Here is a 25,894-nt window from a genome sequence, read left to right as displayed (position 1 = left end):
GGCCTTGTCGTTATTTCTTTATGCAATATGATGATCATGTCCTTGTTGGAACTATTTGAAGTGTGATGATGATTTCTGTAGTTTATATTATGTTAAATAAGAGCATATCTATATATATGTGAAGTAATGTGAATGTATGTGTTAATTCTATGTATGTTAGGAGATCATGTAGACTATGACTATATGCTTGTATGTGTAGTATTAGGGTTGATACATGTTTCTTCCTACCTTAATATATGAGTCTCTAATGGTTATATTGATGATGATACGGTAGTGTAAAGGATGAGTTAATGATGATAATGGGTTTTCCTAAAGGAATTCAGAATGACATGTAATATGTGTTGAAGTGAAGTATGTTGTTTCTTGTCTTGGTTGACTTGTGTCCCTTAGTTGATGCATGTATGAATATGAATATAAGATTTCTTGATTTAGAATGCTAATGCCTCTTAGTCTTGAATGTATGAATTACATGTTACCTTGATTGATTTTAAGTTGGTCTTTTAGGTGAAACCTTGAACCTAGTGGTAAGGTTATGAATGTTGTAGTCAAAAATCATAATGGTATCCTTCAAGTAAAGGAATGATAGACATAAGGTTAATTGGATGGAACGGCATCATATTGATCCTTAGGAAAGTCATAATGAGCTTAATTTCTCCATTGTGAGGTAGCCCTAGTGGACCTTTCTTTGGTTGGGTAAATGCAATTAAGTTATGAGCTTGATATGGAACCCTTTTATGTGAACCTTAAGTGTAAATTACTGTATGAGAACGAAGTCTAGCACCGAGTGGGTATAGGAAAGTAAGTAATTATAGTTAAAGAATGAGATTAGATTATAAAGCATGCCCTTCATATTCCTTAACAATGTGCCTACATGGTATGTGTCTAAGTTCTACCAATGGCAAGTAAATCACCCTCATCAGAGTAGGTTAGAACTCTGAATTACATGCTTTGCTACCATGATCTATGTCGTTTATTTACTATTCTCATCATATGAGATACCTACTAGAATTAGAGAAGTTCTATGCAGTTTAGGTGGTGGTATGGGACGCTATCTAGACATTGCACAATAGGATTTTAAGGTGTTAGTGAGAGTCCTTACGTTTTGTCCAAGACCATTACTTGAATGTCCTTTATATGATGAATGTCTCTTAATGAACTAATTTCTTGAGTTAAGAAAGTATGTTTAAATGAATAAGTAATTATCTAGGGTGATTAAGGGTTGTCTAGTTAAGGTGTGAAGGGGGCATATGAATGTTCACTTCTTATCTTACCTAGATAAGTTTTAAGAATGACTCTAGTTAGGGAAGTTGGTTGTTTTTGTGGACATGATCCAAACTTAGGTATTTTTAAGGATTACTTATTTAAACTTGAAGTTGTCAATCATGGACGTTATATTCTTGATTTACTTAAGTAGGTCTTTTGATAACCTTTGTAGGGGAGAGTGTCATATTATATGTACACTAATGTATTCAGTGAGAATGATTATGTGTTAGGTAGTCTATAGAATCTCTTAAGCGTGTGTGTAAGGTATTTTATGGGTGGCCGCTTCACAACTTACTCAGGTGAATGTTAGAATCACCTTTGGTAGGAGTATCTCATGTTCATGCAATTGATATATTTGTAAGTTTGTGTATCTCATGATAGGTGGTCTTGAGGATCATCTAGGTGTGCCTAGAGATGATGTATGGGTGGTCTCTTTTTGTCTTACTTATGTGAGTATTAAGATAGATTTTAGTGAGGGGATTATATTGTAGAAGGTGTTTGAAGCAAAGTTGAAAAACTTCACTGTAATAATGAAGAAGTTCACTGTACAGTGAAGTAGTTCACTAGAAATTGTTCCTAAAAATGTAACTATTTGCTTAAATGATTTCTTATGTGTTTCTAAGCTGTAAAATGTTGTTCTCATGATTATAGTATGATGTTATAATTGAAATTCATGAAAATCATGTTATTTACTAAATATCTCTTTTTCATGGTCATTGCATGACTTCTATAATTAGTGCATCGTGTGTGCTAACCCCTTCTTTTTCCTGTTTGACTAAAGTGTATGCAATTTGAAGTCTTGATGTGCCATGGAGGATAGATAGGTTTCTAAGGATTGAAGATGAAGTATTGGTGAGTCCTCATCGGTTAGAGGACGATATCCACATGTGTTCCTTTATGTCTTCGTATTTATTTTATTTTTTTGCATGGACTTAAGTCCAAAGTATTGTAAACTCTAATGTTTAGATTGTTTCTTGAGATGTAATAAAGTTTTAATGTTTTAAATGAAACTCTTCCGATTGTGTAATTATTATGAAATGAGTTCTTAGTGTGTGAAGAAAGTTTTTAATTCTTACTCATTTTAGTATGTTTATTATGCAATGAATTGTACGGGTAGCTTCGATGAGACTTCTTGAAGTCTCATTTTCAGTGTGACGACACAAGGATGCTTTAACTTCTACGGTGTACTTGTAGGTCGTGACAGCGAAAACCTGAGGATCTTGGTGAATATTTGGCCAATAGTACCCACACTGCAAAATCTAGTGGGCAGTCCGGATACCACTATGATGCCCACCCATAGGTGAGGAGTGGCATGTCTCCAAAACACTTAGCATCTCCACTTCCAACACGCAACGGTAAATAAGCCCATCAGTACAAGTCCGATATTAGTAAGGATTATTCCAAAAGAACTTTTTCATATCATGCATGAACTTCTTCCTCTGATTGAAGGACAAGTCTGATGGGACTATATAACTAGCCATAGAATATGCCAAATCGGTGAATCTTCGAATCAAATCATTCGATCCGCCCAATAAATGCTCATCAGGAAGGTATCATCGATTTCAGCCTTCTCACCCCACTCTCGCATGACTTCATCCTTCAATCTGGACAACTGATCGGCAACTTGATTTTCAGTCCCTTGTGCAATAGTAGCAACCATCAAGGATCTTTTGTTCATTCACAGTGTATTTCTTTTGTTCTTCATTTAGGGCCTAACTTGCATAGTAGTTGGATGAAGGATTTTATCCCTTCATTGTCCCAATACCACACCAAGAGCAACCCCACTAGCATCACACATCAACTCAAATGGCTTACTCCAATCTGGGGAAAATATTATGGGCGTAGTCACAAATTTATCCTTCAACTCTCCAAACGCCTTCAAAGAAGATTCATCCAAATAGAATTTACATTCCTTCTCATGTAATTTGCACGGAGGATGTGCTAATTTTGAGAAATCTTTCATAAACCTCCGGCGGAAGCCCGCATGTCCCAGAAAACTTCTCACACCTTTTACAGAGATAAGTGGAGGAGGTCTCACTATAACTTTAACAATCGCTCAATCAAACTCTAGCCTCTTCTCCGAGATGTGATGGCCCAGTACTATACCTTCTTTCACCATAAAGTGATAGTTTTCAAAATTTAGCACTAGATTGCAATCTTCACTTCTTTTGAGAGTCTCGGCCAAGTGACTCAAACACCTATCAAAGGAGTCGCCAACCTCTAAAAATTCATTCATAAACACCTTAATAGTGTCCTCCTCCATATTGGAGAATAGAGACATCATACATCTCTGGAAAGTGGTCGGTGCAATACATAACCAAAAAGGCATCCTCTTGAATGATAACGTCCCATAAGGGCAAGTAAAGGTGGTCTTCTCTTGATCCTCCGGGGTAATAGAGATTTGATTGTAACCCGAATAGCCATCAAGAAAACAATACCATCCGTTTCCTGCGAGTCTATCTAACATCTGGTCCATGAAGGGCATCGGGAAATGGTCCTTCTCTGTCCACGCATTCAGTTTTCGGTAATCCATACAAACTCTTCATCCAGTGAGGGGCCTCGTTGGAACAAGCTTGTTCCTCTCATTGGGCACTACTGTGATTACCCCCTTTTTGGGCACACACTCAATATGGCATACCCAACTACTATCTGCAATAGGATATATGAATCCCGCATCCAACCACTTAGTAATATCTTTCTTCACTACTTCTTGCATAGGTGGATTCAACCGCCTCTCATGCTCAATACTTTGATTGTGATCGAGCATGAGTTTGATTTTGTGTGAACAAATACCAGGAGGGATCCCAATAATTTCCCCAATAGTCCAACTAATGGCTCGTTTGAACATCTTTAACACTTTTACCAAACAATCTACTTGGTGCACATTCAAATCTGATGCAATGATTACCGAAAAAGTGTCGTCTCTTCCCAAGAATACATATATGAGATGAGGTGGTAGAGACTTAAGCTCTAGTTTTGGACCCTACTTAATAGATAGTCTCGCGGGTGGAGACTCGTAATTCTTCATGTCTAACTTTAATTTCTTTGTTTTTGAACGATATTCACCTCATTCAAGTGCCGCAACAAAATACCCATACTCTTCAATACCATCACTCTCAAACTTCATTATCACTGCCACTAGTGCCTCAACACAAAGGCACTCCTCGATTTGTACCTCAGACGTACTCTCAACCCTGTAGGATATAGAAGATACCGTTTTGAGCTCACCATTGCGCTTTATGGACCTACAAACGTTTAAAGTTGCTTCTTCATTGTTTAACCTAAACTTCATCTGCCATTTTTCCATAGCAACCAAGGCGGGACCACTAGCAAGGAACAACCTCCCAATGATAATAGGCACCTCCAAATCCACCTCAAATTTATGAATCACAAAATCAGTCGGAAATATAAACGACTCCACCTTCATGAGCACATCATGGAGTATCCTAATGATCCTCTTCCCTATTCGATCGGCCATCATAAACCACAATTCAGTGGGCTTTGAGTGACCTAAACACAATTTCTTATAAATGGAGAGAGGCATGAGATTTATGCTTGCACTGAGATCACATAGTGATTTAGCAAAGTATAATAAGTCGATGGTACATGGAATAGTCAAAGCGCTCAGACCTTTTTTCTTCTACACAAGAGACCTTGTAGCAATAGCACTATAATGCTGCATTCGGTCATCATCCTCAAAACTTACTAGTCTGTTCTTTGTAACCATATCCTTCATAAACTAGGTATAACTGGGTATTTACTCCAAAGTTTCTATCAAAGGGACATTGACGGAATGTTGTTTCAACATAGTGTAAAACGCCGGTATTTACCATCCTTTATTTTCTTCAACAATCTTTGAGGGAATGGTGGTGGTGTTCTAGGAATGGGGATCACTTGTTGGGGTACCTCTTCTTCTTTCACCATTTTTTCCCACCAATTCACCACTAGTTTCCACTACCTCTTGATCATTTCTCTTCGTATATTCTACCACAGATTGCATAGGTGTATCAATAGTTTGCTTACCTCCCCGAGTAGTGACTGTCATGCAATGACCATCATTTTTAGGATTTTGAATGGTATTTCAATTAAAACTGCCCGGTTGTTTTGGGTTCACAGTAGTGGACAATTGGGCAATTTATAACTCAAGATACTTAATCGAGACCGCATGTGCATCAACCTTTTGCCCAATAGTAACCAAATTATCTCTCAATTCCTTGGCCTGCTCATCACTAGAATCAAACCTTCTCATCATCTTCTGCAATATATCTTCAACTCGCGCCATACTACCTCCACCATCCCTAAGAGCAACTTCACAATTTTGAGGTAGAATCATAGGGCCCACTTATATCATTTCTGCTACCGTAGTTACCCCTATTTAAGTTGTTTTCGCGGTTGTAATTTCCATCTCTAACGTACTGGCCCTCTCTATTGTAATTGCCGTAGTTCCGACCTTGATGCCAATTGTCCCGATTAGAGCGTTGGGCGTTCGTCCCTCGTCTGATCATTCAGTGCATAAGTATCCTCTTCATAATAGTATTAATCCGCTGGCGGTGGTTGTTTTGTCAAGTAATGTCACACCCGGAGAGCATCCCCAGATGTGACCGGCAGTGTCGTCCTCTCTGAGCACTCACACAAGCCCTTAGCATTCATCATAAAATGTGATCATTAAAAAAATGCGAAAAATTAAAATTTTTATATTCTACTTGAAGTATACTTAGACTTCATACTTATTATTCATAGACCATACCATATTCGAAGAAATGGACTCACGTATATAAAACCATCTAAAAGTGAAAATTTTGACTTAGCCTATACATAATCACTATGCCATATATGCAAAGAATCCAAAGGAAAATGATGGAAATAGGATATTCCTAATATCTACTAAAGTCTTGATAAGCTGGAATATAATTCGTAGCGTCTCAAACATGAGGACTTACACAGACATGAACAAAGAGTTCCATTCTTCCTCAAATCGACCTCCTTAAACAGCAATGGACAGAACCTACAGTTGTAGTAATATAAATTAATGGGGTTAGTATGCCACGTGTACTAAGTATGGGTATATGCACATATTATGTAAAGACTTTCATGGGAAAGGACCATTTATCATATATTTAGAAAACATGTTAAGTCATATGAATGTCTTCAATGCACATACCATATAATATACACAATTTATGGATTCCATAAACATAAATCTTGATAGTATGCAAAGACATATTATTATAGAGTCATATTAACTTTTTATATTCAATAGATCACGTAACATAACAAAACACTTACCAATGATCCCATTCCCAACCTACAAGTTCAATGGTCATTTGAAGCCCCATATACCCACACAACCAAGTAGATAAGATAGGATAGAGTAAAGCTTTGCTTCATATAACTTTTAACATAAGTAGTCATCACTTCATTTAACAATATAACCCAATAACATTTTCATCACAAAGACCAACATCATATAAGAGTAACATCATGTATGATAAACATCACACATTTCATGTTACCATATTACATAAGAAAAATCTCCTAGGATTTCCCTTAGAGTCAACTTGTGAAATGTCTACGTAGAGTCCCATACCCCTACCTCTACTAAGTAGACTCCTCAAGTCACCCTCGTCAACGTTCATTTACTAGTCTTAAATTTTACATGATGGAACATTCACCTTAACCGACATAGACCATGTGAGCTAAACATGGAATCTAGTGTCATAAAACCCTAACCGAAGGAAGGTGGTCTAGCTGCCAAAGTAGAACCTAGCATGACATAACTTTCTAGGTGGATCCACTAGCTAGTATCATATGGTGGAAACATAGTTCAAGAACTAGGAGATGTATTAGATACTCATAGTTCCACATTAAATGGTAACCTAAATCTCATGAGAGTCACTGTGGACCTACCTTCAAACTAGGGAAGGGACACCCCTCATATCTAGTTCATCGGTGCTTAGCGTAAGTCCGTTTCTTGAATAACCTTTAAGTTGTATTTTTATCATAAACTTATCATAGGTCATAGGATATTAACTCCTTTTATAAGCATGATCAAGGGCTCTTTAGGATCAAATGAGAATTTCCTTTCATCGCAACCCCTCGTATGTGAGATTAACGCAACATAGTCATCTTGTGTAAATCGTACAAGACAATTATCATAACTTGCATTATCGTGTTCTTTTCATGATCTCACAAATAACATGTTCATATCCCATCATATCCATATAGCAACATCATACATAATATCACAACATATCATAATAATTTATAGGCTAACATAAGTATTGTATAGTAATCACAACATTAGAAGACTTACCTCTAGATTAGAAGAACCTTATTAAAGAACTTACGTTCATCTTAAAACATTCATAACCATAACATAGTGAAATACTCAATATCATAATTAAAAACAACTTTTTAAATCATATAGAAGATAAATGCATAATATATGGTAAAGGATAAGGGTCATTTAAGAGTTCATTCTACTCATAGTTCCAATCCCAACGTTTTCATATTGTCAAATAGTAAAAACAATCATATGAAACCATCAAAAAAATATGAACATGGTTCACACGAAATTCAAAAATAAATAACAACATACTAATCAAATCGTGTGGAATAGACCATAGAAAAAACCCTAGTATTTGAAGTGCTTGAAAACATGTCGTTGATAGGACTTCTTGGGAAAAGGAATCCCAAGAGTGAAAAACCCATACATTATAGATGATGAATCCACGAAAATTGGATGAAAAACTTGAGGTCTTGGTCTTCTTCCTTAATCTCTTCTTGTTCTTCAATGGAGTTTGGAGAAAAGAAAGCGTTCTTGAGAGAATGAAAGGAATTTTGTTTGATCTGGTTTGGGAAGTGTAAAAGTGGTCTAATACTGATATAATATAAATATATAGTCGTCCTATGAATTACCCAAAAGAGCCTCCACATAAATGTCTGTTTTTAAGAAGTTAAATTACCAAAAATACGACTTTAATGATTCTAGGAAGTAGCTGCGTGTCGCGGGGAAAAATCACGTCATTTTTATTGAATTTTGAGTTTAGGCAGTGAGCTGAGTGTAAGACTCGTGTCGCGAGGTTGCCTCTCAAATCTTGAGGCAGAACACCTCGCATCAGGCGCGCGTGGCACGCCATGCCTCCACTTCTGTCTGCTCGCAGGCTACAAGGCAGCTTGCCCACCCATGTTTGGGTCCTTCCAAAGGAACCTTAGGGTGGTCTTTGGGGTGTTGTTAATTGACGTTTGGACCCTTTGGATTACATGCTACCTATCAAATATAACTTTATAAGTTTTGGACTTCATTTGATACTTCGAAACCTTCAATAAACATAGGGATGTCAACTAGTTGAAATTAGATTTTGGATGTCAAGGTCGTTCTTAGTCATTTTGGCTCTAACCTTTTCCAAATGAGTTTATTACATTAATATAGGTATGGAAATATAATTTTAAACATTATTTAATGGATTAAGGTCTTGTCTAAGTCAGGGCATTTCCGGAGTGTTACAAGTAATTCACCGCATTTACCTTCTCTTCACCTCTAATGACATGTTGCAATGCCAACCCAAGCTCAGTTCTCATTTGAGCCATAACTTCACAAATCTCATTTGTGGCCGGATTTTTTGTAGCTTGCACTGAAAAGGTGTTTATCCCAGCATCCGAATTTCTAGTACTCCAAGGCATTGTTGCGATAGATTTTCTCCTACTTCTCTGCGATCTCCGCATATGTGAAGTCACCATAAGAACCACAAGCAATATTATCAAGCACTGCCTTATTATTATCATCTTGTGTTTGATAGAAGTAGTCTTTTAATGAATTATCATCAATGCGGTGGTTTGGGATTCCTTTCACGTAAGCAGTAAATATGTTGCAAGAGCTACTTACCGACTCCCCAGGTAGTGCCACAATGTTGTTCACTCTATTTTTATGGTTGAGATTTTTCGAAATCAAAAGTACCGTGCTAGGAACACATCCCTCAACTGATCGCAAGTATAGATAGAATTATAAGGCAACTCAGTAAACCATATTGCGGACTCTCCGGTCAATAAAATAGGGAACATTCTTAACCCAATGAAGTTCATGTCTACTAATGGCCTTCCCACACAACTCTTGCACACCGACCTCAATTTTTCTATTTGAGCATGGGGATCCTCAGATTATAGCCCTAAAAACAAACTCCACGCGGTGAGAATCTCGTTAAGACTACTAGTTACCTCGAAAGTGTGCCATTGCAGTAGATGAGGTAGGACAAGAGCCCCATCAGAATTAGTTATATTGGTGTTGCCCCTATAGAACTCTTGATGACGTGGGATGGTAGGTTGCATCCTCAAATAATCATCTGCCAGATTATCCGCAACCACTTGATTGTGAGCATCCACTAGTGGTGGGAGCTGGCAATTGATCCCATCACCTAGATTAGTTGTGTTTTGCGGATTATTTATTCTTCAAAGTGTATGGTTCACTTCAGCATCGAATGGAAGTATTGGTTCTCCTCAATATGTAGGACCTTACATAATCTTTAATAGGGTTGGTAAAGTGTCATATGAGTCATAGATTACAGTAAAACATGTAACAGTGCATCTAGTGTTCTCCATTTAGCTTTTGAAGAAGTGTGTGGGTGATCCACCTTCTATTGTACCCTTAGAAACTTTGGTTGTGAAGAATAGTCTCACTTATGAATAGGTGCAAGTTGAAATACTTATTAAAAAATTTGAAGGTTGAGCAAAGAACAAGTTTCTTTAGTCAAGGTTTTGTGGAGGAGACAGTTTGTCGAGTGAGCTACTTGGGAAGCAGAATCGGCCATGAAGGCCAAATATCCTCACCTTTTTCCTTCCAATTCCATTCAACCTTGAGGTAATAGTTTCTATTCAGTTTTTCAGTCGTTCATTCGTAATTAAGTCTTAGTATTACGTCCTTTAGCTTTTACTTGCATTTTCAGCGTATCTACATATTCTTTGATCCTATTTCTGTCTTAAATCAGCTCCCAGTGCTTAGCTATAATGTCTGCAGCTCTATCCCATCATTCAACTAGTTTAGTCTTTATTCGAGGATAAATGTTCCATACGGGGAGATAAAGTAACACCCCTTATCCGAAATCTGATAACAATGCAATTATCAAGAAGTTGCAAGTGCATCCCATAGTTTCCACGCACTGACTGTAGCGTGATCCACGGCCCGTGCTGGTGGTTGTCGTTCACATATGCAACCTTCCTCAAACCCACCAAAAAATTTTGAAGTATTGAACCATGACCGGACACGGACCGTAGGTGAGGTCATACATGGTGGCCCATGTCCGTTAATCAACATACAAATTCAGCCCCACAATCGCGACTGATGGTTCGCCAGAATGGACTGTCAGTTCATCGACAGTCCGTCGGTCCCATCCGTTGATGACTTAGACAACTATTAAGTCGTGATTCTTTTGGTCTTTTCCTTATGTGTTGGAACCCTTAATTGCATCGTTAAACACCTCGACTACGTTGTGTTGATTAGTTTTAGCCTAGAAACATACCTATAACTTATCTAAGTCATATCATACATCCAAACATAGAAATCTAGAGCGTATAGAGAAGAAAGAGGTTCCCAAACCTTAGTTCAAGAATTCAACAAGTTTCTTCGAGCTCCAACCCTGAAATCGAGTGATATAAACATGGAATTTATTACCCGATTTCATGCATAAACTCTGAACCCTGTTTATATAGTTCTTATAGTTCTTGAATTATACATGCTAGGTCAGTTAATTAGGAAACATAAAAAGATGACTCTACCAGTTATCACTATATTTATGTTGCATCTCCTTTTTAATTTCATTTTTGAGTTATCTAGTGTTATAGATATCACATCCGGGGAGAACCCTATAGATATAACCGGCGTCGTCATCCTCGGAGAGGACTAAGACTAGCCTCTTAGAATTTATAATTACATTCATAGGTTAAAAATGCAGAAAATTTAAAAGTTTTCCTTTTATATTACTTCATGTGGTTAACATAGACCTCTCGTAGAGAGTTTATTTAGACCCTTTGTATAAGAAGATTACATAGTCTTCTACTTTAATGGAACATATATATAAGATACACAATAGTCATAAAGGGATGTCTCATATTAAACCATCTAAACGGAATAGAAAAATATGGGCATAGCCCTTACAAAAATATATAACCACTTAGGTCTTACAAAATTTTCTTGAAACAACAAGAGTGAAATGATTGTCTTTAGACTATAACAATAAAACACAGCTACAGTGAGAAAAAGCATCATTTTCGAAACATGAGGGCACACAGACACTTTGATTAATGATCCAAGCCTTCTTGAAAATTGGGACGAACCCTTCTTTCATGACTAGGGAGCACCCTCTTGAAGTAAAATGGCGTACTTGACCTATCAGAGGTCTTACACAAGCCCATAGTTATCATTCATCACATCGACAAAGCAAATTTAGCAGAAAATTGTAAAACTTTTCATAGCACCTCATTTGTTAGAAACTTTATGTCTTATACATATAAAATATAAGTAATAATACATAGATAGACTCTAAGATATTTGCCATATAAGACTCAAAAACATTAGAACACGCTAGGGACACGACCCTTAAGACATAATACAAAACTATATAATATTCAAAGACTTTACAATAAATAAACATTAGGACATCCTTGGACTTATGGATTCCTTTCCTTGAGCTCGGGAAACACCTATAAAGCTCTTCATTATTCAAGACATACTTTAAGAATCCATAACCTACATTTTTTATAAAAAGTAGAGAAGAATGGGATTAGCACAAGAATGTACTAAGTATGGCAACCATGCAAAAACAAGCATTTAAAAGGGACATTTTTCTTGAAAATCATATTTCATTCCTTTTTGAGTAAATCCTTATGAAACCATTAAACAATAGCATCATTTTCATACTTAATAGAAACACAACAAAAGGCAAAACATCATAAAAAGAACATATTTAATTTAAGTCAATTTGAGGACAGTTTACAGTGAGATCATTACTCTTTACAGTGAATTATTTCTTTTAATTCATTAGTCTCCAAACTAATCCATTAGGGATTCTTTGTGCAATGCATCACCTTAGGACCACAAGGAAAATCATAAATATAATCTACATAAGACAACACATACCATTATAGAAGTATAATACGACATAGACATAGTTAACTCAAGACCTTCATCATATAGTCAAAAAGATCAACATCATGCATAAAGACTCATATCATGCACATCTTCATAACAAGTAGACAAATACTACAATATCATGCATAAGGAACACATACATATTGGGATGTATTAGATCACCTTCCTAGAACTTCCTAAGGATCTACTTGTGCAATGTCTAGATGGGTTTATTACTTCCACCTATCCTAAGTAACCTCCCATAAGTCATTCTATTTAGGGTCCTAGTCATTTAACTTCCATTGTCTATTTTACTTTACAGAAACTATAACCTTAACCGACATAGACCATGTGATTCTAAGCATGGAATCCGATGTCATAGAACCCCACACTGATAGGAGGATGTCTACCGGCCAAGGTAGAACTAAATGTGACATATCTTTCTAGGTGGATAGACTAGCTAGTATTCTATTGTGGCAACATAGTTATGGAACTTGTACTTATCCACTAATTAAAACTATATTTATGCCCATTGAGGCATTGTGGCTATACACCTCATGAGATTTATGGTGTCCTGCCTTCCTTCCGTGGGATGTGACACACACTCATATTCAAGTTCACTCGGTGCTAAGCTAAGTTCCCTTCATTGAAAACCATTATTATATTTTTACTTTATAGATCATAGGTTTAGGAGAGTAATCCTCTCATATGCTAAACTCATAGGTCATAGATTGAAGTTCATCAATCTAAATCATGTAAAGAATCCATTCACATGAACATAGCATATGTAAAGCATCATCTAGTTTACGTACACATGAATACACCATTCAAGGCCCCTATATTGACTAGATCCTCATACATGTGTGTGTGTATACATATATGTGAGAAAACCTTTCACATTACACATTAAGTCACACAAGTTCATATACATATTTATATATATAGAAACCAAAATTAGAACTATCCTATAAAGGTACACATGTGCAATGCATAGGCAAAGGCCTATACCCTTGCCCATACTAGTACACCTATCAAGTCATCCTAGTAAGGAATACATAACATACTTCACATACATATACTTTACATGCATAGTAGTAGACATTAGTGAATATAAGAACAACCTTTCATTTAGACACCATGACCTATACTACTTGTAACATGCATGCGAGTGAGTGTGTGTGTACATTGGTCAATATGATCACATAATGTCTATAAACAACATATCGAGGCATCCACCCTCTTAGACCATAATATACCTTACAGCAAAAACCACCTAACACACAATAGCTTAGGAGACAAGACATTATCATATTACACTTAAGACTCCTAACTTGTGCTATTTATGCATTCACATAGGGGTACATAGGTAAGGGATTATTAATCTTCATTAATCATCAATGGAAGCACATACACTTTACCCTAACAAGGATATACACATTATTACACAATGGCCATACAACATAAATCACAATTAATATAGGAAAGTAGGCATAACATTTAAATAGTATCATTATAAGCTCATGCTCATATGTTCATCAATTTGCCTTCATGGAAATGGTCAACACATACATATATTGACAATAAAGTAAATACCACCACCATGAGTGTACCATACCACACAATACCATGCAAGGCTTCATTAACATTTCTATAAAGAAATAGAGAAGTAGAATAGTAGAGGGAATAAGCATTCTTTCCAATTTCTCACCGTTTGATCATTATTGATCTGTATGCCTTATTCACCAATAAAACATATATATGGAAGTATATAAATTTACTTTAAACATATAATAAACAATGCACAAGTCGCTACAAGATTATACTATAACATAACACAACACATCAACAAAGTAGGAAAGTAGAATAACATAGATAATTAGCTAATTTCCCTTGCATTGATTTTATATGATATTTGATGCATATAATAAGTATAAGGAAGTATTTAAACCTTAATTTAACCATATTTAAATCATAATTACATACCTTGAAGTTTAAGGTTACATCATAGGCATTTAGGCTAATCGATTTTGCTAGAGTATAGAAGACTTTACCAATACTATGAACTCTCTAAGGCTTTGATTATCATCCATATTTTATCAACAATCCACTCATTAGTCAGTAGCTAATTAGGTAACAAATCAAGACGAAATCATGCTTCATCTAATCAAAATTCTAGATCCATCACACACTTAGCTTTTTGACTTCATAGCCTAAAGGAATCTAGATCAATTCATCCAAGCCTTTCTTACTTTGATAATTACTGATTTATAACTAAAAAATTCATCTATTATATCACCCTAAAACAGTATCTACATCAGTTCATACATAATCACAACTCTACACAACCGATCTCATAATCGACTTCAACGCAACGTACATAAACATGGGCTATTCATGTTCAAATCTTCGTACATTGATACTCATGGATCCTTCAACATCAATTAAACATAAATACATGTAAATAACAGCATATAAAATCACATTAACATAATAAAATCATAATTCAATCGATAGCAATTCAAGATCACAAAGCCCATGCAAGGCTAAATCATTTTTGTGAAGGAGCATCGGTTCATCATGCAATTGGAGTAAAATTCACATTAAAACCAATATATTAACTTCAATTAAACACGTTTCAATCGTTCAAAACCTTTTTGGAAAGAACCCATGGCAGATTGAAGAAGAAGGACTTTAGTCATATTTTTCTCTTTTGAAATCTTTGAGAATGACTCTATAGATGAAAAGATAACTAGAGATGAAGATCGATATACCTTTGTCTAGTTGAGAATCTATAAAACATGATTATTCATCCATAGAAAAACCAGCTCCAAGCAGTTGTTGAGCTTCACCAACAATTGAGGTTTGAAGGGAAATATTTTTGGAGGGAAAGGTTTCAATCGCGTGAGAGGATTCTAGAATGGGGTGATCACGTTTTTGATGACTTAAATACACCAAAAATTACATAAATAAACCAATAATAATCAGGTTAGGACATGGGGTGAATTTCCCATTCACCCCCTTAATGAAACAGACGCAAGCTGCCAGTTGCAGGCCAGCATCGACGATGGCAATGACCGGGCGTCGAGACCATCACGGGTCGTTCCTTGACCCCGTCTCCTGACACTTAGCGAAAATTGTCTTAATACCTGACCAAGGCATGTAATCCTTGACGACACTTGTTCGGCGGGCCGTTAGTGTACCAACCATCCGTCGTTGGGTACGTCAATGGACACTGCCCAGGCAGTGTGTTTGGCAGCTTTAGGAGTAGGGTTGTACTCTACAGGTAATGCTATACTCCAATCTTCCTCCCAGCTTCCTTTCTATTCTCACTCTCATCCAACTAATTAATGCAATTGGAGTAGAATCGCGGTCCTTGTTTTGGGGCCTCTTGTGGGGCCCTTTAGAAGTTGTACCCAAACATTTCCAATGTGATTACGAACCTTAACAAGTTATACACCTTCAACATAACTTTCATCAAAAACAATCACCTATAATACGTCTAAAGAGTCAAAGCCCCATCATGACACACGTTGAACATCTTAAGGGTTATCTTTTGAACGCCTTGGACGTTCTTGTTTTTTTGACCTCCAAACTTATGAAAACTTCATATACTATAATTTAAAATAATTATAAACCATTTAAATACTTGTTATACTCATTTCATACAATTTAAGCATTAATAGACACATGGGCACATAAGCGACTAGTCGTCGAACGTTTTGGTCGTCCACATTTTTGAACCTTAGAACATAATGAAACACCCATAAACACATATATCCACACAATAGGCATTTAGGTGACTTAGTCGTCGAACGTCTTAGTCATCCCTTGACGTTCGACTTCCAATACCTCTAATAGTTTAGCTACAGCCTATATACTATATTTTAAGCATATTTAGTACATTAGAACTTTAAGAAAAACATGTTAATCTCTAGAAACCTTATCTCATTTTCGGGATCTTACAATATCCCTCACTTTGGAACATTCGTCCTCGAATGACACTCAGAGATCTTTAATCACAACAAGGACTTCAATGCATATTAGAGCAGTTCATCATATTAATAACACCATCAAATTATTTTAGAACTCAATGCAAACAAGAAAGAAAAACAATTACTCACTCACACTTTAATGCATCAAACACAAAGCTTCTTCTCATGTTCACAGGAGAACATCCTTCTCCTTATCATAATAGTATCATTACATCTTAAATCATTACAAGAAAATCTTTAAAAGCTACTCATAGGAAAATCATAACCCATACTCAGTGTTACATAACCACTCATACTTCAATGCACATAAACTTGAGTTAGCTAAATCACAAAGATCTTCATTAGTTAGACCTAGTGCCATAAAGGTCATACTCAATCATACCATACTTAGTGGTGTCCATGGAGGAATGTCCTTCTCCTCAACACACTTACATGTATCATGAGTTTTACACAAGAGGAACTACAAGGTCAATTTCCTCTGAAAATTAGAAATTCTCAACTTGTAACCAAGACATGCTACTCATGATTCCTTCCTAGTGAAATCTATATGGTATGTCACACCAAGTACATCACAACAAATTGGAAGCCATTTCATGAAAATTCAATCACTAACATAGTACTCACCTTTACGGTAAGCATAATTAAGAAGAATTACACAATTCATAGGCACACACAGGAGCACTTAGCTAAACATACTTTCACCTTTCAAGAATGGGCCTAAAATTTGGGATGCCAAATCATAAACGTCATATAATTTTCAAGAGACTCAACATAATTCATTTGAAAGAGACTCAACTTTTCATTTTAAGGCTAAACAATTTGCCTTACAAGTGAATATTACCAAGTTCCTTGTATTATCTCATGAAGTAAAATGCATAACTAGCATATCAAGATGTAATTCAACATGAGAATACATGGACTTTATCAAAAATTTCTTTCATGCTCTTTGGAAAATTCACAATGTCTCCAAGATGATGTCAATCAATTCATACCAAACATATAAGGTCATGAAATTCATACTTTATGCAAGACTCTTATTAATGAACAAGCTTACTAAAATTTCAATAGATTCAAGCTAAAGTAAGAAAATAAGGTCAATGGTAGAAAATAACTACAACCTTACCATTCAATCACTATCCTCCACTTAGGATAAACCAATTAAGAGCAACTTAACCCAACCTATAGAGTATCTTAACTTCACAACCTTCATTTTCATCACTTAAAGTGATTACTACTTCAGAGGGAATTTTTCATTAATTCAATTTAGTAACCCTAAGGCATTATAAACCTTATAATTTTAGGCAAATCATCCTCAACCATCAATTTTGATCATACTATTCAATTCACATAAGGTCTTCCTACAATGAAATAGACACTAAGGTCATACATTATTTGAGGAAAAAAACAAGGAGGTTCATAACACAATAAGATGTTTAGAAATAACTCTACAACTCATCATGTCATAAGACTCACATTCTTTATTTCCAAATGATATAACTCCTTTTCACATTAATTAGCATCTTCATATACATCAATTCTATACATATTTCAACAACATCAAACCAAAGGACAATTTAGTTTGTTCTCTAAACATGTTAAAATAAGTTGCCTAGTCTTTGTAGTGATCATGCTTCCAAATATGCAGAAATGCAACATTTAGACATTTGATTGAGTAAGCCTGGAAATATAAGATACAAACCTTTACCAACTCATCCTTCATAAACATACATACTATCTTTACAACTAGGATAAAGTATCTACAAGGGACTCCAATTTACACTAGAAATTATCAAGTATCTATATATAAAAAAGGAGACAATGCACACTTTCAATCACATACATTCATAGGATAACATGCTTTTATAGGTAGTTATTAAACATTCAAAGTTCAAATACTAGTATTTGGCTACCATCATACAAAGCCATATAGGAGTACAACAATCTAAGAAAATTCACTTTCACCACCATAACTTCTAGAATGATTTACCTATATCATGACATACATTATTCGACATATCTTAATTATTTCACATAGATTTCATATATTGCCATAATTGGCACCACATCATCAAATAAGAGATATTTCATACATAGTAAGGTAAGATAACCAATCATAATCCCATAGAGTTAACATGTGCAATGATCAAGTAAAGCCCCATAACCCTACTTAGACATGTAACCTAACAGGAACTAGAATTAGAACCATACTCCACTCATCTATTACCTTCATGCATGCATAACTCCTTATCTTTAGCACACTAGGCTATTTACATGTTTAAAAGCATAGAAATCATCACATAAGGACATTTACATTTATCATCATACACATACATAATACTAAAATCCTAAGGTCTCCATCAAGGAAAACTAGTGAAAGACATAGGTAGAGGCTCATACCCCTACCTAAGTCTAGTTAACCCTTCAAGTCGCAGTAGTTAATTTATACATAATCAAATAAGGACATGTCTCCCCTTCACACATACTCATTCAAACCATAAAACAAAGATAAGCATTTTAAACTCACCTTTACTCCCTAAAGCATTGAACAATCTCATCCAAGAGACCACATCTAAAAGACCACCGGACAAGAAAACATATAAGATATCTTATATATTTAAGTTCTATCGAACGACATGTGAATGATGAAGAAGGGAAACTCTATCATCCTCTAGCCTCTCGTACAATTTGATGTGTCGCGACTCACTACCAATGATACAAGACTCTACTAAACGTGGCAATATGAGACCTCGTGGACCCTAAACCACTTTTAAAAACCTTGTACTCTGATACCATGTTTGTCAACCCCAGGGATCACCCCCTAGAAGTAACATGGCATACTTGACCTCTCGGAGGTCTTATACAAGCCCATAGTGATCATTCATCGCATCGACATAGTAAATTTTGCGGAAAATTTAAAACTTTTTATTGCGTCTCATATAATAGAAACTTTACTTCAAATATATATTAAATACGCTAGGGACACGACTCTTAAGACATAATGCAAAACTATGGATTATTTAAAGACTTTACAACAAAAACACATTAGGACATCCTTGGACTTAAGGACTGCTTTCCTTGATCTTGGGAATCACCTATCAAGCTCTTCATCATTCAGTACATACTTTAAGCATCCATAACCTACACTTTGTAAAAAAAGTACAGAAGAATGGGATTAGCACAAGAATGTCCTAGTATGGCAACCATGCAAAAACATTCATTTAAAAGGGACATTTTTCTTAAAATTCCTATTTCATGCCTTTTTGAGTAAATCCTTATCAAACCTTTAAACAATAGCATATACATCATTTTCATACTTCATAGAACCGCAACAAAAGGCCAAACATCATTGAAAAGCACATATATAATTTAAGTCCAATTTAAGGTCACTTTATATTGAGCTCATTCCTCTTTACAGTGAACTATGTCTTTTAATTCATTACACTCCCAAGAAGTCATTCAGGGATACTTAGTGCAATGTATCACCTTAGGACCACAAGGAAAATCGTACATATCATCTACATAAGACAACACATACCATCATAGAAGTATAATAGCACATAGACATAGTTAAGTCAAGACCTTCATCATCTAGTCAACAAGATCAACATCATGCATAAAGACTTATATCATGCACATCTGCATAACAAGTAGACAAATACTACAATGTCATGTATAGGGAACACATATATAGTGACATTCATTAGAACACCTTCCTAGAACTTCCTAAGGAGATACTTGTGCAATGACAGGATGGTTTCATTACGTCCACCTATCCTATGTAACCTCCCATAAGTCATGCTATTTAGGGTCCAGTTCATTTAACTTTCATTGTCCATTTTACTTTAGGGAAACTATAACCTTAACCGACATAGACTATGTGATGCTAAACATGGAATCCGGTGTTATAGAACACAACATCGAAAGGAGGTGGTCTACCGGCCAAAGTAGAAATAAATGTGACATGGCTTTCTAGGTGGATCCACTAGCTAGTGTCCTATGGTGGAAACATATTTATGGAACTTGGAGGTATATGTGAAAACCTTCTTTATGCCAACATTAGGCATTGTAGTTATTCACTTATGGAAACCCTATTTATGTCCATTGAGGCATTGTGGTTATCCATCTCATGAGATTTATGATGACCTACCTTCCTACCATGGGAATGGACACACACTCATATTCACGTTTACTCGGTGTTAAGCTAATTTCCCTTCATAGAAAACCTTTATTATATTTTTACTATATAAATCATAGGTTTAGGAGAGTCATCCCCTCTTATGCTCAACTCATAGATCTTAGATGGAAGTTCATCAAGCTAAATCATGTAAAGAATCCATTTACATGAACATAGCATATGTAAAGAATTATCTAGTTTAGGGAACACATGAATACACCATTCAAGACCCCTCTCTTTACTAGATCCTCATACATGTGTGTGTGTATACATATTTTTGAGCAAACCTTTGACATAACATATGAAGTCACACAAGTTCATACATACATATGCATACATATAGAAAAAAAAACTAGAACTATCCTATCAAGGTATACATGTGCAATACGTAGGCAAATTCCCATACCCTTGCCCATACTAATACACCGATAAAGTCATCATAGTAAGGAATAGATAACATACTTCACATACATATACGTTACATGGATAGTAGTAGACATTAGTGAATATGAGAACAAATTTTCATTTAGACACCATAACCTATACTACTTGTAACATGCATGCGAGTGAGTGTGTGTGTACATTGGTCAACACGATCACATAATGGCTATCAAAAACATATCGAGGCAACAACCCTCTTAGACCATAATATACCTTCAAGCGTAGACCACAGAAAACACAATAGCGTAGGACACAAGACAATTTCATATTACACTTAAGGCCCCTAACTTGTGCTATTCATACATTTCAATAGGGGTACATATGTCACAATCGGGGAGCACCTCCTAGAAGTAACCTGGTGTACTTGACCTCTCGGAGGTCTTATACGATACCATAGTTATCATTTATCACATAATATAGTAAATTTAGCGGACAATTTAAAACTTTTCATAGCACCTCATATGCTAGAAACTTTACTTGATATACATATATAAAATAAGTCACAATACATATATAAACTCTAATTCTCTTTTCCATCTAAGATTCAACAACATGAGAATACATTTGGGACAGGACCCTTCAGACGTACAAAACCATACAATGTTAAAAGACTTTACAATAAATGCATATTAGGACATCCTTGGACATAGGGATTCCTTTCCTTGCACTTGGGAATCACCTGTCAAGCTCTTCATCATTCAAAACATCCTTTAAGCATCCATAACCTACACTTTGTGTAAAAAAAAGAGGAGAATGGGATTAGCACAAGAATGTACTAAGTATGGCAACTATGCAAAAACATGCATTTAAAAGGGACATTTTCTTTGAAAGCATAATTCATGCCTTTTTGAGTAAATCATCATAAAACCTTTATCAATAGCATATATATAATTTTTATACTTCATAGAAACAGAGTCAAAGGCCAAACATCATAGAAAAGTACTTATAGAATTTAAGTCCAATTAGAGGTCACTTTACACTGAGTTCATTCTACTTAACAGTGAAACTCTCCCTTTTAATTCATTAGTCTCCAAAGTAATCCATTAAGGATACATGGTGTTATGTATCACCTTAGGATCACAAGGAAAATCATACATATCATCTACATAAGACAACACATACCATCATAGAAGTATAATACAACATAGACATAGATAAGACTCATATCATGCACATCTTTCTAACAATTAGACAAATATTACAGTGTCATGGATAAGGAACACATACCTAGTGACTTGCATTAGAACAACTTCCTAGACTTCCTAAGGATCTACTTGTGCAATGTCTAGATGGGTTCATTACTTCCACCTATCCTAAGTAACCTCCCTTATGTCATTCTATTTAGGGTTCTAGTCATTTGACTTCCATTTTCCATTTTACTTTAGGGAAACTATAGCCTTAACAAACATAGACTATGTGATTCTAAACATGGAATCGGGTGTCATAGAACCAACACCGAAAGAAGGTGGTCTACCGGCCAAAGTAGAACAAAATATGACATAGCTTTCTAGATGGATCCACTAGATAGTATCCAGTGGTAGAAACATAGTTATGGAACTTGGAGGTACATGTGAAAACCCTCTTTATGCCAAGATTAGGCATTGTAGTTATTCACTTATGGAAACACTATTTATTCCCATTGAGGCATTGTGGTTATCCACCTCATGAGATTTATGGTGACCTACCTTCCTACCATGGTAAGGTACATACCCTCATATTCAAGTTCATTCAATGCAAAGCTAAGTTCCCTTCATTAAGAACCTTTATTATATTTTTACTTTATAAATCATAGGTTTAGGAGAGTCATCCCCTCATATGCTTAACTCATAGGTCATATATGGAAGTTCATCAACCCAAATCATGTAAAGAATCCATTCACAAGAACATAGCATGTGTAAAGATCATCTAGTTTAGGGTACTCATGAATGCACCATTCAAGTCCATCTCTTGAATATATCTTCATACATTTGTGTGTTTATACATTTATGTGATAAAATCTTTTACATAACACATTAAGTCACTTAAGTTCATACATACAAATTCATACATATAGAAACAAAATCTAGAACTATCCTATTAAGGTATACATGTGCAATGCATAGGAAAAGTCTCATACCCTTGCCCATACTAGTACACCTATCAAGTAATCCTAGATAGGAATACATAAGATACTTCACATATATATACTTTACATGCATAGTAGTAGACACTAGTGAATATGAGAACAACCTTTCATTTAGGCACCATAACCTATACTACTTTTAATATGCATGTGAGTGAGTGTGTGTGTACATTGGTCAACATGATCACATAATGGATATCAAAAAAATATTGGGGCAACCACCCTCTTAGGCCATAATATACCTTCAAGCATAAACCACACAACACGCAACAACATAGGAGACAAGCCAACATCATAATACACTTAAGACTCCTAACTTGTGTTATTCATGCCTTTACATAGGGGTGTATAGGTAAGGGGTTATTAACCATTTTTTAACTTATAAATGACAGAACCTATACTTTACCCTAACATGGATATACACACTTACACATAGCCATACGACCTAAATCACTACTAGAATAGGAAAGTAGGCATAAGTTTCACATAATATCATTATAAGTACATGCTCATATATTCATAAATTTAATTTCATGGACATGGTCAAGACATATATAGATTTAAAATAAGGTAAACACCGCCACCATAAATGGACCATACCACACATTGCTATAGAAGGCTTCATCAACTTCAATACTGTACGGAAAGTAGAAGAGATAAGCATTCTTATCAATTTCTCAACCATTGATCATCATTGATCAATACACCGTGTTCATCAACAATTCATATATAGGGAAGTATCTAAATTTACTTTTATCATAGAAAAAACCATGTGCAAGTTTCTACAATATTATACTATAACATAATACAACACATCAACATACTAGAAACGTAGAATTACATAAATCATTTGCTGATTTTCCTTGCATTGATTTTAAATCATATTTCATACATATTATAACCATAAGGAAGTATCTAAAACTGCATTTAACCATATTGAATTTATAATTACATACCTTAAAGATTAAGGTTACAACATAGGCATTTAGGCTTATCGATTTGCTAGAAACATAGGCTATTCATTTTCAAATCTTCATACATTTATCCTCATGGATACTTCCATATCAATTCAACATAAAATGATGTAAACAGAAACAATCACTTCATAATAGAATGATAAATCAATCGATAGAAATTCAAGATCACAAAGCCCATGAAGGATAAATCGTGTTAGTGAAGGAGCATGGGTTCATCATACAATTGGAGTAAAATTCAAGTTAAAACCACTGTATTAACTTCAATTAATCATGATTCAATCATTCAAAATATTTTTTTTTAAAGAACCCATGTTATATTGAAGAAGAAGGACTTTGATCACATTTTTTCTCTTTTGAAATAATTGAGAATGGCTCTCTAGATGAAAACATAACAAGAGAAGAAGATAACCATACCTTTGTCTAGTTTAAAACCTCTAAAACTTGATGATTCACCCATAGAAAACCCTGCTCCAAAAAGTTCTTGAGATTCACAAACAATGGAGCTTTGAAGGGAAATATTTTTGGAGGGAAATGTTTCAATCGTGTGAGAGGATTCTTTAATGGCTTGATCACGTTTTTGATTTCTTATATACACAAAAAATTACTCAAATAAGCCAATAATAATCAGGTTAGTACGTGGGGTGAATTTTGCATTCACCCCTTAAATGAAACAGACGCAGGCTACCAGTTGCAGGCCACCTTCGACGATGGCAATGACGGTGCGTCGCGGCCATGACGGGCTTTGACTGGCATCCGTCGCCTGACACTTAGCAAATATTGGATTAAGACCTGTCCAAGGAATGCATCCATCGATGATACCTGCTCGACGGGCCGTTGGTGGACCAACGATCCGTCGTTGGGTCCGTCAATGGACACTACCTAGGCAGTGTTTTAGGCAGCTTTGGGTCCTTCTTTTGGGGCCTCTTGTTGGGCCCTTTAGAAGTCGTACCCGGACGATTCCAATGTGATTAAGAACCTTAACAATGTATACACCTTCAACATAAATTTCATCCAATACAAACACCTATAAGACGTCCAAACTGTCCAACCCCCATCATTACATACGATGAACGTCTTAGGGGCTATCTTCCGAACGCCTTGGACGTTCCTTGGCGTTTGACATCCAAAAATCACGAAACTTAATATAAGAACATTAAACATCATTTTAAACCATGTCAAGACTTATTAGACTTATTTCATACAGATTTAAGCATGGATGCATACATGAGGCACATAAGTGACTAATCATCAAACCTCTTGAACGTCCCTTGACGTTCGACTTCCAGATCACTTCAACTTTGCAGACTAACTCTATATCATATAATAATTCATTTTAGGATCTTAGAACCTTAAGAAGAATACGATAGACTCTACACACCCGATCTAATTTTGGGGTCTTACAATATCCCCCACTTGGGAAAATTTGTCCTCGAATGACACTTAGGGCTCTTTAATCACAACAAGGACTTCAATGCATCATAGAGCATTTCATAACATTAATATCATCAAGTAATTTTAGAACTCAATGCACACAAGCAAGCAAAACCTTTACTCACTCACTCTTTAATGCATCAAACACAAAGGCTCCTATCATGTTCATAGCAGGAACACCCTTCTCCTAGTCATAAGATGATCAATACAGCTTAATTCATTAAGAAATCAACTTTGCAACAATTCTTTAAGTCACACATAGGATGATTTCAACAACATATAAGAAGAATTTTAGGCATTCATACTTAAATTCACGTAGACTCGAGTTAATTGAATCAACAAAGATCTTCATTAGTTAGACGTAGTGCCATAAAG

The 25,894-nt window shown here is 35.5% G+C and overlaps 1 protein-coding gene across 1 annotated transcript; it reads right to left on the bottom strand.

Moving 5' to 3' along the window:
• Nucleotides 1-4,330: 4,330 nt before the first annotated feature.
• Nucleotides 4,331-5,545, bottom strand: LOC107006123. Its single transcript, XM_015204758.1, has 2 exons — nt 5,426-5,545; nt 4,331-4,903 (listed from the first exon to the last, which is right to left on the bottom strand). The coding sequence occupies exons 1-2, from the start codon at nt 5,543-5,545 to the stop codon at nt 4,331-4,333; spliced, it is 693 nt and encodes a 230-aa protein (XP_015060244.1).
• Nucleotides 5,546-25,894: the final 20,349 nt, after the last annotated feature.

This window comes from Solanum pennellii, chromosome 12, assembly GCF_001406875.1.
Source record: "Solanum pennellii chromosome 12, SPENNV200".
Lineage (NCBI taxonomy): Eukaryota > Viridiplantae > Streptophyta > Magnoliopsida > Solanales > Solanaceae > Solanum > Solanum pennellii.
Note: the sequence above shows the minus strand (reverse complement) of the source record. Positions and strands in the feature narration are given on the sequence as shown.